The sequence below is a fragment of the Primulina eburnea genome, chromosome 12, assembly GCF_022965805.1.
Source record: "Primulina eburnea isolate SZY01 chromosome 12, ASM2296580v1, whole genome shotgun sequence".
Taxonomy (NCBI): domain Eukaryota; kingdom Viridiplantae; phylum Streptophyta; class Magnoliopsida; order Lamiales; family Gesneriaceae; genus Primulina; species Primulina eburnea.
The window spans coordinates 4,334,243-4,347,724 of record NC_133112.1 but is presented as its reverse complement, the minus strand read 5'-3'; the positions used below and the strand labels follow the sequence as shown (position 1 = coordinate 4,347,724).

The 13,482-nt window shown below is 36.4% G+C and overlaps 3 protein-coding genes across 3 annotated transcripts; 2 read left to right on the top strand and 1 right to left on the bottom strand.

The window, feature by feature from the left end:
• Positions 1–907: 907 nt before the first annotated feature.
• LOC140807852 (flavanone 3-dioxygenase 3-like) lies at positions 908–2,557 on the bottom strand. The gene is made up of 3 exons (XM_073164812.1): positions 2,028–2,557; positions 1,571–1,824; positions 908–1,488 (listed from the first exon to the last, which is right to left on the bottom strand). The coding sequence occupies exons 1-3, from the start codon at positions 2,271–2,273 to the stop codon at positions 912–914; spliced, it is 1,077 nt and encodes a 358-aa protein (XP_073020913.1). The 5' UTR covers positions 2,274–2,557; the 3' UTR covers positions 908–911.
• A 5,418-nt stretch (positions 2,558–7,975) lies between these two features.
• On the top strand, positions 7,976–9,326 carry LOC140807579 (uncharacterized). The gene is made up of 3 exons (XM_073164492.1): positions 7,976–8,257; positions 8,398–8,730; positions 8,836–9,326. Exons 1-3 carry the CDS (start codon positions 8,119–8,121, stop codon positions 9,204–9,206), a joined length of 843 nt encoding a protein of 280 aa, XP_073020593.1. The 5' UTR covers positions 7,976–8,118; the 3' UTR covers positions 9,207–9,326.
• A 781-nt stretch (positions 9,327–10,107) lies between these two features.
• On the top strand, positions 10,108–13,176 carry LOC140807919 (uncharacterized). The gene is made up of 6 exons (XM_073164875.1): positions 10,108–10,546; positions 10,934–11,042; positions 11,166–11,257; positions 11,522–11,780; positions 12,607–12,750; positions 12,897–13,176. The coding sequence occupies exons 1-6, from the start codon at positions 10,200–10,202 to the stop codon at positions 12,990–12,992; spliced, it is 1,047 nt and encodes a 348-aa protein (XP_073020976.1). The 5' UTR covers positions 10,108–10,199; the 3' UTR covers positions 12,993–13,176.
• The last annotated feature ends 306 nt before the right edge of the window (positions 13,177–13,482 follow it).

Below are 13,482 nucleotides of genomic sequence, written 5' to 3'. Positions count from 1 at the left end.
GTCAATCGTATGACACCTAAAACCTGTCGGTCAAGGAGCTCCCAATCATCATCCTCCATCTTTTCCGGTTTCTTTCCTGATAGAGGTTGATGCAGCTTCTTACTGTACATATAATCTCTTATCTGTAACCGCCAGAACGAAAAATCTGTTCCGTCAAACTTGTTGATTCCCGGTCCCGATCCATCATCTCCGGCCATCACTTCTCTAGCTTTAGCAAAAAATCTAAAAAATCTTTTCTGATGTGGAAGATCAGACAAAGCTGTAACCACAGAGCATACTCAGAATTCTTAAGAATTTTCACAACAAGGCTCTGATACCAGTTGTTGGGGAATTACCCCGAAGCGATACCGATCACGATGATAATATAGTGCCGAAAAATTTGCGGAATAAAATAATCAACAAGGACACAAAGATTTACGTGGTTCACCCAAGATAGGCTACGTCCACGGAGCTACTGCAAATCTTTTATAACCGAAGAAATATTACAACAAGTGTACACAATGATACACTAAATATCTCGCACTCCCAACCCGAGTATAACCGAGAAAATATTTTCTCTAACTCACACAAGAGAACAAAAAAAAAACTCTCTTTTTTTTTCTCTCTAATACGAAGCTTTGTAATTGCTTCTGGGATGAATTTTCAATACGAATTATGCTCGTATTTATAGGCGAGTTTTCCCGTGTAAACACAAGGAATGCATTTATTCCTCTGCCGGCCACCATTCAACTTTTTCAAATTTGACACGTTTTGGCGAAATGCATTTTGGCAAAATGCATTGCATACAATTAAATGTAGCGGCCCACTCACCTAACACTGGGTCCTATGTCCCTGGCCAAAGCAACAAACAGGCAGGACAGTACCCCTGAAGGACTCTATTTTCTGGAGTAGTAGAGAGAGCCGGGCCCGGTCTATGGATTAATCTTGAGCGAATCCAGGAAACTGGTGCCTTCTCCAAGTTCATTCTTGGAAGCAAAATTCAAGAAGTCCCTGAAGCTGCTTCTCCTGTAATTCTCTTGATTCTCCTCATTCACAAGCTCTCTAGCAACCTCCATCTTCACATCCATCCCCAAACTATGAAGACTGGCCATCGAAATCCGCGTCCCTTCGCCTCGAACCGTGACCCTGTGCACCACGCTCTTGTACCTCCCGTTGCTCAAAACCTCGAGATGGTCACCAACATTGACCTGAAGGGCAGTGTGAATGACCGGTACCGCCCTCCACGACCCGTCCACCGAGTCCAGGATTTGTAGACCTGGTGAATCCTGGTGGAGTATTGTTAAGCAGCTGTAATCTGAGTGTTGGGGAATGCCTAATGAAAGCCGTGGCTGTGGGCAAGGTGGGTAGCAATTTATGGTCATCACTTGCATCCCTTGATCGAGTTTCGGGGTTAAGTATGTCGGGCCTAATCCAAGGCTCTCTGTGATGACACCCATTATTTTCAGGGCTAGCTTTTGTATTTCCACGACATATTCTCCAATCTTTTCCCTAGAGTGATCAGTATATCAACAATCATATCTGACGTAAAGAGAAGAAGATGCTTTGTTTGTGATGATGATATATATAGCACCTGTAGAGAGGTGGATTTTGAGGCCACAATCCAATCCAATCTTGAAGAGGATGCGCGTAATGTTTGAGGAAAGCCCTCCAGGACTGGGCCTGGTCCCCCGCACAAACATCCTTAAAACTTGTGCTGTATCTTACCGGCCTGTGGATATCAGGGGACAAGAATTTGGCCTTTTCCCGAGTCGGCAAATTAAAGAAATCCGACGCCACGGATAAGGCCCCGTCAAGTATTTGTTGGGATATCCCATGATTTATAACCTACGAATTCACATTCAAGAAGTTGACAAAAATAATAATTACATAGAAAAAAATATAATAAATTTTATAGGTACCCTTTTGCGATATACTTTCTCCTGATAAATGAAGCCTGTTTTATTCCTATAAATAGTAGTCATAAATGTGTATTCTACGTCCTAAAACGAAAACGTATTTTCACAAATATGAGAAAAGATTCGACTCACTTGAAAGAAACCAAAACGAAGACAAGCATTTGCAATCTGTTCCACAAGAATGGGTCTTCGCATTGGATTGCACATCCCATCCAAGTTTATGAGAGGAACATGATCTTCAGAGCATTCAGACACACTTTCATTACTCTTCCTCATCTTTCCGATCAAGCTTGCTTTCAAGAAATGGATGAAGCCCACTTTCCAATTAGGGAAATTAATAGGCAAACAAGTTGCTGAAATGCTATGTATCAGGACCATGATGGGAAATCAATAAATAAATACGATTGTATTGTTGTATCAATTTAAATAAAAGAAGACAAAAACGACCTTTATCAATTCCCGAGGCCCACCCTCGTTAATTCAATGCACATAGTGCTTTGGTGTGCGTACATATTGAAATATAATTTAGTTGATTTGCAATGAATGGAGACATAGTTGTGTTCTGTTCGGCGGTCTGCGTTGACATCAGGGTGCCATGCATCTGTCAAGAAAGTCATTTGGACAAGGCCTTTCACTGCTGGATCGTGCACCCAGTTCAACCTCATGCATGGTTGGGATTGGGTGGACCGAGGATGACAGTATAAGACTGATACTCGTATTAATCTATGGAAATTTTTGTTAAAAAAATTAGAACTTTTTCTTCTAATTTAGATTGGATAGTCATCTTAAAAATTTAAAATTTTAGGAGCCATGCAGTTTGTAAGATGTAATACAATGCTTTTTTTTTTTTGTTTGGATTGAAAATGTATAATCGGTCCAGGTTCATCTTGATTCTTGAAGACGACAAATTTCACCTTTATTGGCATTTAAAAAATTGGCAACTTGGTGACTCTCGTAAACAAACACCCCATATGCGAGATGTTCGCTATCTTACAATACTAGTTGCAGAAAGATAATGTTGAATAAGGTACGGGGATTGAAGTCCCTGAAAAATATATATATATAATTTTGATATTTTGTCAACTTTCACGTCGATTTATGAGGCAAGACGAGACGAGTCTACTGAATGTAAAATTTGAATATGCTTCACCCCATTTATAGGTGCAGTGAGTAGACATCATATCAAAACTATCTGTATATACGTGCCCACAAGTATGTTGGAAATAATTAATAATCCTTTTCTCAAAAATGTAAAACCAATTTCGTCCGCCAACATTGTTATCAAACAATAGGGTCGGTTTAATTTCAAATAACAGTTATACAAATAAAAATTAAAAAATAAGCTAAAACTGGCCTCACGGCATGCCAAGAGAATCAGAGTTGAAGAAGAAAAGCCGTGCATATTAAAAGGGTCAATTTAATTTTTGCTCTATTGGTTTCAGCCATTTCGCAGCGGCATGCCAAGAACTGACCGCGATCCATTAATATTCTTGGCCGCGATCCATTAATATGATCTGTAGCGCGTAGGACGCCTAAACCTTGGAGCCCTTCTGCACGAGATAAAGTTGATAAAAGCATTCTGGTCAGAAACAAGTGATGGCACGAACACGCAGATCAAATGAAGCAATTCTACCACTCCATAAACTCCTGTCCTATCCTGAGTTTCTTTTCTCCTGATACGTGAGTAGATGAATGGTAAAAAAATTTAACTTATTTTAAGTATATGCGAAACAAGAAATGGATAAAAATCGCGACAGAAAGATTCGAGCACAATTTCTGCCCCTAAAACCCAAAATTAAAGTGATTGTTCTTTTTTATGGCAGTAACAAAGAAGATAGATAATTGCATTTTCATTAGTGTGTGAACGAAAGGATCTTGTACTGTGAATTGAAGACACAAAGCTAGAGTAAATGACTGTTGGAAGATCTATGATGGTGACGGCGGCTGTGATTACTACGACTAAAGCTTGATAGAGAAGGAAACGAATGATAACATGACAGTCAGAAACTCAACCTGAAGACATAATTCACAAACCTAGAATAAAAAAAACAATAATACTAACCCATAACCACAAGGAAGGAAGACGGGATAACAAGGCATGAAAAGCATTCTTGATCCAAAATATGGATTTGGACGCCTTCCTCGATATTGCTTCATTCCTTGAACATTTGTTGGTTTAGCAGATACCTGACAAATACCGAAACATATTAGTGTCAGGATTTGTAAAGTTCGTTTGCCACAATGTCCAGATCAAGATCTTGATAGTGTTGACGCATGCAATTCTAATTCATTTAGCAGTACGGCATTTTGAATAGCCTCAATCTCCACAAATTCTAAATAAGCAAAACCTTTGGGTTGACCAAACTTATCCGTCAAAATGGTGGCCCTCTTTACTGTCCCGAAAGACTGAAAATGCTGCTGCACTTCCTCAGGTGTGCATGCATAGCCCACATAGACTTGGATAGAGAGCAATTCAGTGAAGAGGTGAACCATACATTTGTACACCCATAGAACACAGGAATCTGACAAACATTCACTCACATGATTACAGAAATACATTTTTTGTGGTAAAGCATATATATGAAATGGTAATTTCCGACCTGCTGGCTGGTAAATACTACACTTTCCTGTTGCACCAAAATTATTAAAGATCCAGCAATGCACAAGAAGCAGATTCCAAATAAATTCATACTGATGATAATATCAGCCTGCAGACTCTAGAGGAAAAAAAAACTACGCCAGTATAACGTAGTGAGAAACTCAGAACTGAAGCAAATGCATGAAAACTGAAGCAGATGATCCAATAACAATAAGTAAATTTATAAATACAATCCATCAAAGCTTTGTGATTTGAAAAAGGATCATATCAAGAAATTCAGCTATGTTAGCCCTTGCAACAACCCAGTCACGTCGATGGGAAAATGATAATCGGGGGAAAAAGTTCAAAAGTCTGAAGTACAAGAAAGAAGTCATGCTTTAGTTCAGTTAAGTAAAATATTTCTCAGTTCTAAGACATTTATGTGACCAGATTTTCCTTGCATTACATACCTTCCTAAGGGATGCAAGCTAATGGTAAAGAGCAAACTGGCTACTTTTACAATATAATGAAAAATCAATGGAGTGACAAAATTCAATCACAGAATCACACAACTTATATTACCAACTTATATAGAGCAAGAATCCACTTCCTCTTTTTCAGCCTGAATAGCAGAGACACCAGCTGGATCTTCTCACGTACAACACAAAAAATATGATGATTTCGTTCAGAATGATTATAAAAGCAGCTCATTTCACAACATAAAAAACATGAAAAAAAAATAAAGTGACAGAACACATGAAAAGGCTCCTTTCAAAGAAAAGAAAAAAAAAACACATGAAAAGGCTAAAAAATATTTCAACAAATTGCATAAAATTCCATTGTATTAGATAAAAACAACCCAGTTCATGCTCTTGCATATCCCCTTCCTCATTATTCTGGCAAATGATTAATCCTCTAATTCGTTAATGGATTATGTCAGTGACCTCATTTAGCCAATCAAACGTTGTTCGGTAAAGAATTTCCCTAACATTTCCAATGGTAACAGAGTCCCCTCCATCAACAAACTTAATCAAGTACAAAAAGATAGAGATATCACTAATTATGGCCGTCATTTATATCATTTCTCCATCCTAATTCTTCAGTTTCATACAAGATTAGTTGCTTTTTTTCACTTGAAACTTTGTGTATTCACAATTTATCTTATGAGTTGATCTTTTACAGCATATTTGTCATACTAACATGTTACAAATCATAGATCTTGGAGAACTTATAAGAAAAGATCTCATTGAAGTTTTTTTTTAAATAATTATTTTCAAAAGTGTACACTTTTGCTCTTATAATATCAATCCCCAAAATTATAATGTTCAATTGTTTGCCAGGGATGTGAGTTTCAGCTTGCATTTACGTAGTGAATAGAAACCAAACAAAGTAAAATATAGCAATTAAACAAATCTCCATGTCACATTTCAATCAAAGTAATTTTCATCAAGTTTCATTTTCAATCGTTCTTTATTTGCTCTTGCATTGATTGTCCATTTGATCCTCTGATTGATTCCTTTTATTGGAATACCTAATGTATTTTGCTTCTTTATGGATTCAGCATATAATAGTATGACACAACCGCCGTGAAGCCAAGGGCATGATTTTGATGATGCATGTTCATCTCCTTTATGTACACATCATCAAAATCTTGGTTACATTTTTCAATAGGTAATATTTCAGCTTAGCATTCAGTTTGGGTATAATGTTGATTTTTTTGGTTTCAGTATGCCCGACTACAAACATGATAATTGCCTGACTAAAATTGCAAATAGAGGGTGACAGTTGACAATAGGTAACTATCTTTGACACCATCGATATAAAAGAAGAATTCATAGTAGAGGTGGAGACACACACAATGCATATGTATAATCCGTAGATTCTCTTAAAAAAATAATATATCAACAAAGTTCTATGATAAAAGGGGAAAAAAAAGTAAGAGTCAAAAAGATGGATGGGATAGAGGTATCCTGAGAAGAAATGGTAGAGGATAAATTGAATAAATGATAATTAGCACATGCATAATGTGGTAGTGAAAGTAATTTATTCTAATACAATACTCTTACTTTCCAATTATTGATAAATGGTTGTACATTTTAGGACCAAAATAATTTTTCAAAACAGATCTCTTACTCAATAAATTTATGCTTTGACAATAACAAGCATAATATGATTCTTAATCATAAGTATATGAGACAATCAGCGTATGATCACTCATTACAGAGACAAAATGTCAAAATCACACAACCAACATCTAATGTAAAAAAAATTCACGCTATCAAAACAAACACGCTTGTTCTCCGTTGAACATTGTTCATTTTGCATTCCGTTTCAGTGCATTATGAATAAACCATTTCAAATCAGCATGAAGTTGTCTCAAACTATAATTTGCTATCCAGTAGTAATCATGTGTCTATCATTGTATCCTATTTGAAATTAATGAAAACTAATATTAAACTGCAAAAAGGAAATCCTTAAATGCAAAAAAACCTTTGCATCTATCTTCAAAAAAATCAAATTTAAAAAAATTCAACAATGCCCGCTATCGTTCTCCTTCCAGTCATTATCTCAGATAGTTAGCACCTCTACATGTCCCATATCAAAAAGTCATCCTGTCTTTAGATTTTGTGAACAAATCAAATACAAATCCATCCTGTTGGACAAATCATCATCCCAAACTCAAATCTTTCGAAAACATTCACCCATAAGGTAAAATCTTTTTAAACCAAATCCATGTACAAGATCAAATTGAGTTTAAAAAAGAAACCTTGTGCAGCACCCATCTCTTTCTCAACTTTTGCTTGCATTTCGCGTAGTGCGCCGTGCGCCAGCTTCTTCCTCAATTTCTCGCAGTCCCTTCTTCATACTCTCTGACTCCTGTAAAATTAGACCCAGTATTAGGAATATAAAAAAATGGGAAAAAACACCTTTATTTCATACAAACATAATAAGCACCACAAACAAACGCAGAGGTGCCTCAGCTTTGGGGTCTGCGGCGGCCTGGTTCTCAGCTGATTGCTCCAAATCCGTTTCCATGTAAGCGTCCCCGGGCAATTCGCCGCCGTACGCATCGTCGTCTAATTCGTGGGACTCCTTCTGCTCCATTCCAATCCTCCGTTATTCCTGCAGCTTAGTTTTTGTGAAGTGAAATTGGGATAGCAAAAATTATCATACCTTTTAGGTACTCAAAAAGGTATTCCAATTCTGAAAAGGAAGAGGATGAGAGTATGAGACAGAAGAAAGGGAATAAGACGATCGTTACGTCTCCAGCATTGCAGTCTTACGGACCAGTCTGTGCACCGCTTAGGCGGGTTCACCTTTGAGTATTTGACTCTTCGGACTATCAAAATTGTTTTGGATTGCCATTGAATTTATGTGAAACAAAATACGATTTCTGAAATAAATTTTTGCTATAATTTAGTTCTTAAATAAAATGTATCAATTTTTTTAAATAAAAATAATAAAAGAAAGTGAAATGGAATTGAAAGACAAAAGTATGGAATTTTAAATTGAAGGAGCATAAAGCAAGGTAGCCTTCTCCCGATCTGAAGTAGAAAACATCTTTTTGTCTACTTTATTCCCTTGCCAAGTAAAGAACAAACCTATTACCACATTTCTCAGCTTCTGAGGGGAAAGCTCGCAGAAATGGCGAAAACTTGGATCGAAATCAGCCTGATTTCCGCCCGGGGATTGCGGCGCACGTCCTCTTTGTGGAAGCTGCAGTGGTTCGCCGTCGGATGGATTGATCCAGACAACAAATATTGCACCAAGATCGATGCTTCAGGTTAGTAGTGGAGCCACGTTTTATATCTTGATATCTTGTTAATTAATGGGAAATTTTGTGAGAATCTTATGGGAAAAGAACACTTCGCTTGATTAGCTATAATTTGAGCTGTACTCTGCTGCATTTTGAACTATAAAAAGGCACTGGTAATCCCGTATGGAATACCAAATTCACGACGGCGATTGATCATCCAAAAGACGGATCGGGTTTCCAGGATTTGGTACTTCACGTTGAAGTTCGCAGCCGGGAGCCAATCTTTCTTGGAGAGAGGCTTCAGGGAACTGCCACAGTTGTGTTGAAAGAGTTTCTGGAGAAGTATAATGTTGGTGAATCTGATGCGATTTCAAAGCCCGTCGAGGAAATCGGGAGCTTCCAGCTGAGGAAAAGGAATTCGAATAAATGTCGAGGGTTTGTTGATGTTTCGATTAGGGTTTCTGAAGAAAGGGAAGAGCATGCAGGTTCATCGACTTCAGGTAATTTGTATTTATTTTCTTGAAAAAAACATGTTCAATCGTACATACACACTGGAATATTTATATAAGTTCACTTCTATGATTAATTTTCCTAGTCAAAACCAGGTGGCCATCAAGATTTCGGTGGAATTAACCTTAATATTGGCCCCGCACCTTCACAAAACCACCCCTCCTTTGGTGGACAAAACCACGCTACCACTGGCGGAGCCACCTATCCTCCGCCTCCAACACAGCCGCCAAATGTCGGATATAGGCCGGCCATGCCCATGTCCCCGTTTCCTCCAAGAACTGAGATTAATTCACAGCTGAGTTTCGCAAGCATGGCTTCTTCAGTTTCACCTCAAGGGCGAACTGGACCTGGATTTGGAACCGGACTAGGGGCCGGAGCATTGGCGGCCGGGGCTGTGATCTTCGGTGACGATTTCTTGTCGGGGTTCAGTCATCTTGGCGATTTACGAAGTGCTAGACTTAATTAATTTCCACTGATCCTCTCATTTGGCAGCTTGTTTCTTCTAGTTACTTATGTGTATTCCTGTCTACGAGCAAGATGACGCTTCGATATTTATCTTCAATTCAGACTTAAAAAACTTAGCAAGGAGGTATCATTATATTTAAACGAAGTTCAAAATATAATAATAAAAAATAGTGAGAAATTATAATGTAATTTTAATATATGAATTAAAAAATAAATAAAGTGTATAAAAAGACTCAATTAAGAATTGAACCTATATCTTGAAATTTAAAAAACAAAGATCTGAACTACTAACATTTTATTAATATATAATTATTAAAACAGATCATGAAATCAATAATTAATTATTTTAAGTGTCTCAAATTTAATGATTTAGTATATATATATATCTATTAAATTAATTTATTCTATACATATTACAAAATCCAAGGCTATGATAAGAACAAAGAATTTATAATGGTTCGTAATTATTTGTTGGAAGATGTGATTAAAAAAAATTAATTTAAATAAATGAATAACCTCTAGTATCATATTTTGATATTTTTCTAGTTGTAAGAAGATATCATTTTATTGATCAATTTTGTTATATAAATATCTGTTACTCAAATCAAGAAAAATACTATTTTTTATGTTAAAAAAAATTCGATAAATTTGACTTGTTTTTCACATATATAAATAAGAGCACAAACTTGTGTGAGACGGTCTCACATATCGTATTTGTAAGACAAATCTCTTATTTGAGTTATACTTGAAAAATTATTATTTTTTATGTTAAGAATATTATTTTTTATTGTAGATATTGATTATGTGAAACGATCCTGATATCAAATCATAACCAGTTATTTTCTCAATAATTAAAATTTAAAGGAACCGATTTCGATTAAAATAGATTTCTACAAGTCGGCGGAATCATTTGGGAGTAGAAGGGATTTAATTTTAATTCCGACAGAGTAAAATTTATAGATATTCGTGGTATTATTTTGGTTTAAGACGAACAATGGAAGCTTTACTGTGTAGAAAAATCGGCGACCCAACTGTCGAGCCTGATGGCGCGGAGAATTCGGCGCTTACTATTTCTACGGGGCACCCGATTCCACAGCTCAACTCGCCGACGGCGGTTCGAATCCGAGTCAGAGCAACGAGCTTAAACTTCGCGAATTACCTTCAAATCTTAGGCCAATATCAAGAGAAGCCCCCGCTTCCCTTCATTCCGGGCTCCGATTACTCGGGAACCGTTGATATTGTGGGGCCCAGTGTAACTAAGTTCAAAATTGGTGACCCCGTTTGCTCTTTCACTGGCCTCGGCTCTTTCGCCCAATTCATCGTCGCCGATGAATCCGAATTGTAACCACTTTACTATCTCGTTTATCGTGCCGGAATAGTCGTATTATTTCAAATCTAGCATATATATGTTTGTATATATTTGTCAGATGTTATGGTTCTGTTTGGAAAAAAGAAAGTTTGCTTGTTAAAGATTTGTTCTTGATTAAATCGCCCGTTAAGGAAATCAGTTTGAGGATTGGTCCAGTCTGTTGGAATGGTGAAACTTAAATTTAAATAAACCTGAAGATTTTATTTATGAGGGGTTCTAGGCGCCACTGATTTGATTTACCTGTAGATATCTGCTATGTGAAATAACTATTTGAATGCTGAGCGTGATTGAAGATAAACATTTGTGAGCCTTATGATTAGCTTAGACTCGATGTAAATTTGATTTAACTTCCGCTGCAGATATCTAGTGCCCGAAGGATGCGACTTGGTTGCTGCTGGAGCTCTACCGGTAGCATATGGAACATCTCATGTGGCACTTGTTCATAGAGCTCAACTGCAGGCTGGACAGGTAGAATATGGTGGTAACTTTTTGTGCCCTGAAAACATTGTGCTGAAAATTGCTATTCATTTATAAATATCAATATAATTATTTATTTATTTATTTTGTAATGTAATTGTGATGAAAATGTAGGTCTTGCTGGTTCTCGGTGCGGCAGGGGGAGTTGGAGTTTCTGCGGTGCAAATTGGCAAGGTCTGTGGTGCCACTGTTATCGCCATTGCTAGGTAGCTCATTACTAATTTCATATTATGCTAGTAGTTACTGCTTATTAAAATTTGAAGTTAAAAGAGGGCATAGCTGGATTGGGGCGACTTAAGAATAATGTAGATAATAAAACTCACATTTTTTTAAAAAGTTAAAAGTGAAATTTGGAGATGTCTTCTTTAGAAAGTTAACTGCCATTCTCCCCACTGGGTCTGTCCCAAAGTAAAAAATTTCACATGATGGAGACTACCTTATTTTTATTCATTGGCGCTATCATCTGGCAGGGGAGAAGAGAAGGTACAATTTCTGAAGTCATTAGGTGTGGATCATGCTGTTGATTTGAGCAAAGAAAACGTCACTGAGAGTGTCAAGGGATTTCTGAAGGCAAGGAAGCTGAAAGGGATCGATGTTTTGTATGATCCAGTTGGAGGCAAACTGACGAAAGAAACCTTGAAGTTGTTGAGCTGGGGAGCAAATATCTTGGTTATTGGGTTTGCAAGTGGAGAAGTTCCCGTAATCCCCGCAAATATTGCACTTGTTAAGGTACTGCTGCATTTAAAGGATACACAATCTAAGACATTCACCTTTTTTCTTGTTTCTTTGAAGATAATCCAAATTTTTAGTTCTAATTGTTGTTTGGATATCCTGTTTATAGATGGCCGACACATATTACTGAAAAAGATAAAAATTGTCTAACATGTCCAAAACTTTTATATATGAACACGAAATAGAAAAAACTCAGTGGTAATGATAGGAAATGGATATGTTATTGGTGTTGTGTGAACATGGAAGGAATTGATTTTCTTTTATTGTTTTCAGGACCCTATCTTTCACTATTACATGTTGATGACTTGATGTTTGATATTTTCTTTAAATTATCTGGCAAGCTAATTGTTATTTATTTATTTATTGCTTTGACCCGAACACTGCAGTCTGCACTGCATCAATCATGACGCTTGAACTTTGAGTTTCCAATTTACTTATTGTATCAAATATAAGTTGTGGAAAGTTTTTGAAACATTTTCAGGTAATGATCTGAGCTCCATAATCCAACAATATGTGTTTTAGCTATCAAGTTTGTGTGTAGCATGTCCATGACTTCCACATGTCTATGATTTTACCCAAATTACATACTAGCAGTAATCAGAAGCCAAGTCAAGATCGACCCTATTTCAGCGCAAATAATGATCTTGATTGAGGAAAATGCTGTACTCGAACTCGACCCATGTGTGTATCAAGCTTTGACAAGGCGCTTGTCTTAAAACTTTGCTTTGGTCTAGTTAAACCTCAATATAATTTGAATCTAATATCTAAGACTTGTTGTATGGTCTTCTCTTGTTTTTTGTATTGAAGACATTTTTTTCTTCAGAATTGGACCGTTCATGGGCTCTACTGGGGAAGCTATAGAATTCATCGACCCCAGGTTCTCGAAGATTCATTGAAGGAGCTGCTATCTTGGTTGGCTAGGGGACTAATTACGATCAAGATTTCTCATACTCTCAGGCTGAGGGAGGTGAGATCTTTTTGGACTCAAAACTATCTTCTAGGCTGAATCAAACGTGTCATCCAGGATGGTCATAGAAGATAGTATAAATTTTTTAGGAGGAAGAACAAATCTGATTAATTATGGCTCAAGTAATTTTATCGGGTTTTTTACAGGCAAATCTTGCTTTCGCAGCCCTTAAGGATAGGAAAGCGATTGGGAAGGTGTTGATTGAGTTCAGTGATGTGAAAGATACAAGGGCTAAGCTTTAATCGTTATTTGCTTCGGACATACCGATGCTGTGGACAAGATCTTAGTGGCATTTGTCCGAGTGGTTGATGATGAAACTTTTCCTGTGAAGTTAAACGGGTCTTGAATTTTAAAATAGTTTTAATGTGGTGAAACTTAATAAACAAAAATAAATAAATGAAAGCATAATCTCTTACTATTTATTAAGTTTGGACACAGTAGAGCCAAAAGATTTAGTGTCATTGTCCCTTTTTTTTTAAATTCATTATTCAAAATTATGGTTAAGTTTTTCACTAATTTTTATAATTATGGTATGACTCTTATTTAAATATAATCAAATAAAAATGCAATATGTAAAAATTATTAATGGGGGTACCATGACTGTTATTATTCAAAAAAAAAAAAAAAAAAATATATATATATATATATATATATATATATATATATATATATATATATATATATATATATATATATATATATATATATATATATATATCTTAGTAGCCTTGC

Coding starts and splice junctions, on each gene's coding strand:
- LOC140807579 (XM_073164492.1), top strand. CDS start 8,119: ATGGCGAAAACTTGGATCGAAATCAGCCTGATTTCCGCCCGGGGATTG. Junction 8,258..8,397: donor CACCAAGATCGATGCTTCAG/GTTAGTAGTGGA, acceptor AACTATAAAAAG/GCACTGGTAATCCCGTATGG. Junction 8,731..8,835: donor TGCAGGTTCATCGACTTCAG/GTAATTTGTATT, acceptor AGTCAAAACCAG/GTGGCCATCAAGATTTCGGT.
- LOC140807852 (XM_073164812.1), bottom strand. CDS start 2,273: ATGGTCCTGATACATAGCATTTCAGCAACTTGTTTGCCTATTAATTTC. Junction 1,825..2,027: donor TTCGTTTTGGTTTCTTTCAA/GTGAGTCGAATC, acceptor GTGAATTCGTAG/GTTATAAATCATGGGATATC. Junction 1,489..1,570: donor CAAAATCCACCTCTCTACAG/GTGCTATATATA, acceptor TGATCACTCTAG/GGAAAAGATTGGAGAATATG.
- LOC140807919 (XM_073164875.1), top strand. CDS start 10,200: ATGGAAGCTTTACTGTGTAGAAAAATCGGCGACCCAACTGTCGAGCCT. Junction 11,043..11,165: donor CTCAACTGCAGGCTGGACAG/GTAGAATATGGT, acceptor ATGAAAATGTAG/GTCTTGCTGGTTCTCGGTGC. Junction 12,751..12,896: donor ATACTCTCAGGCTGAGGGAG/GTGAGATCTTTT, acceptor GGTTTTTTACAG/GCAAATCTTGCTTTCGCAGC.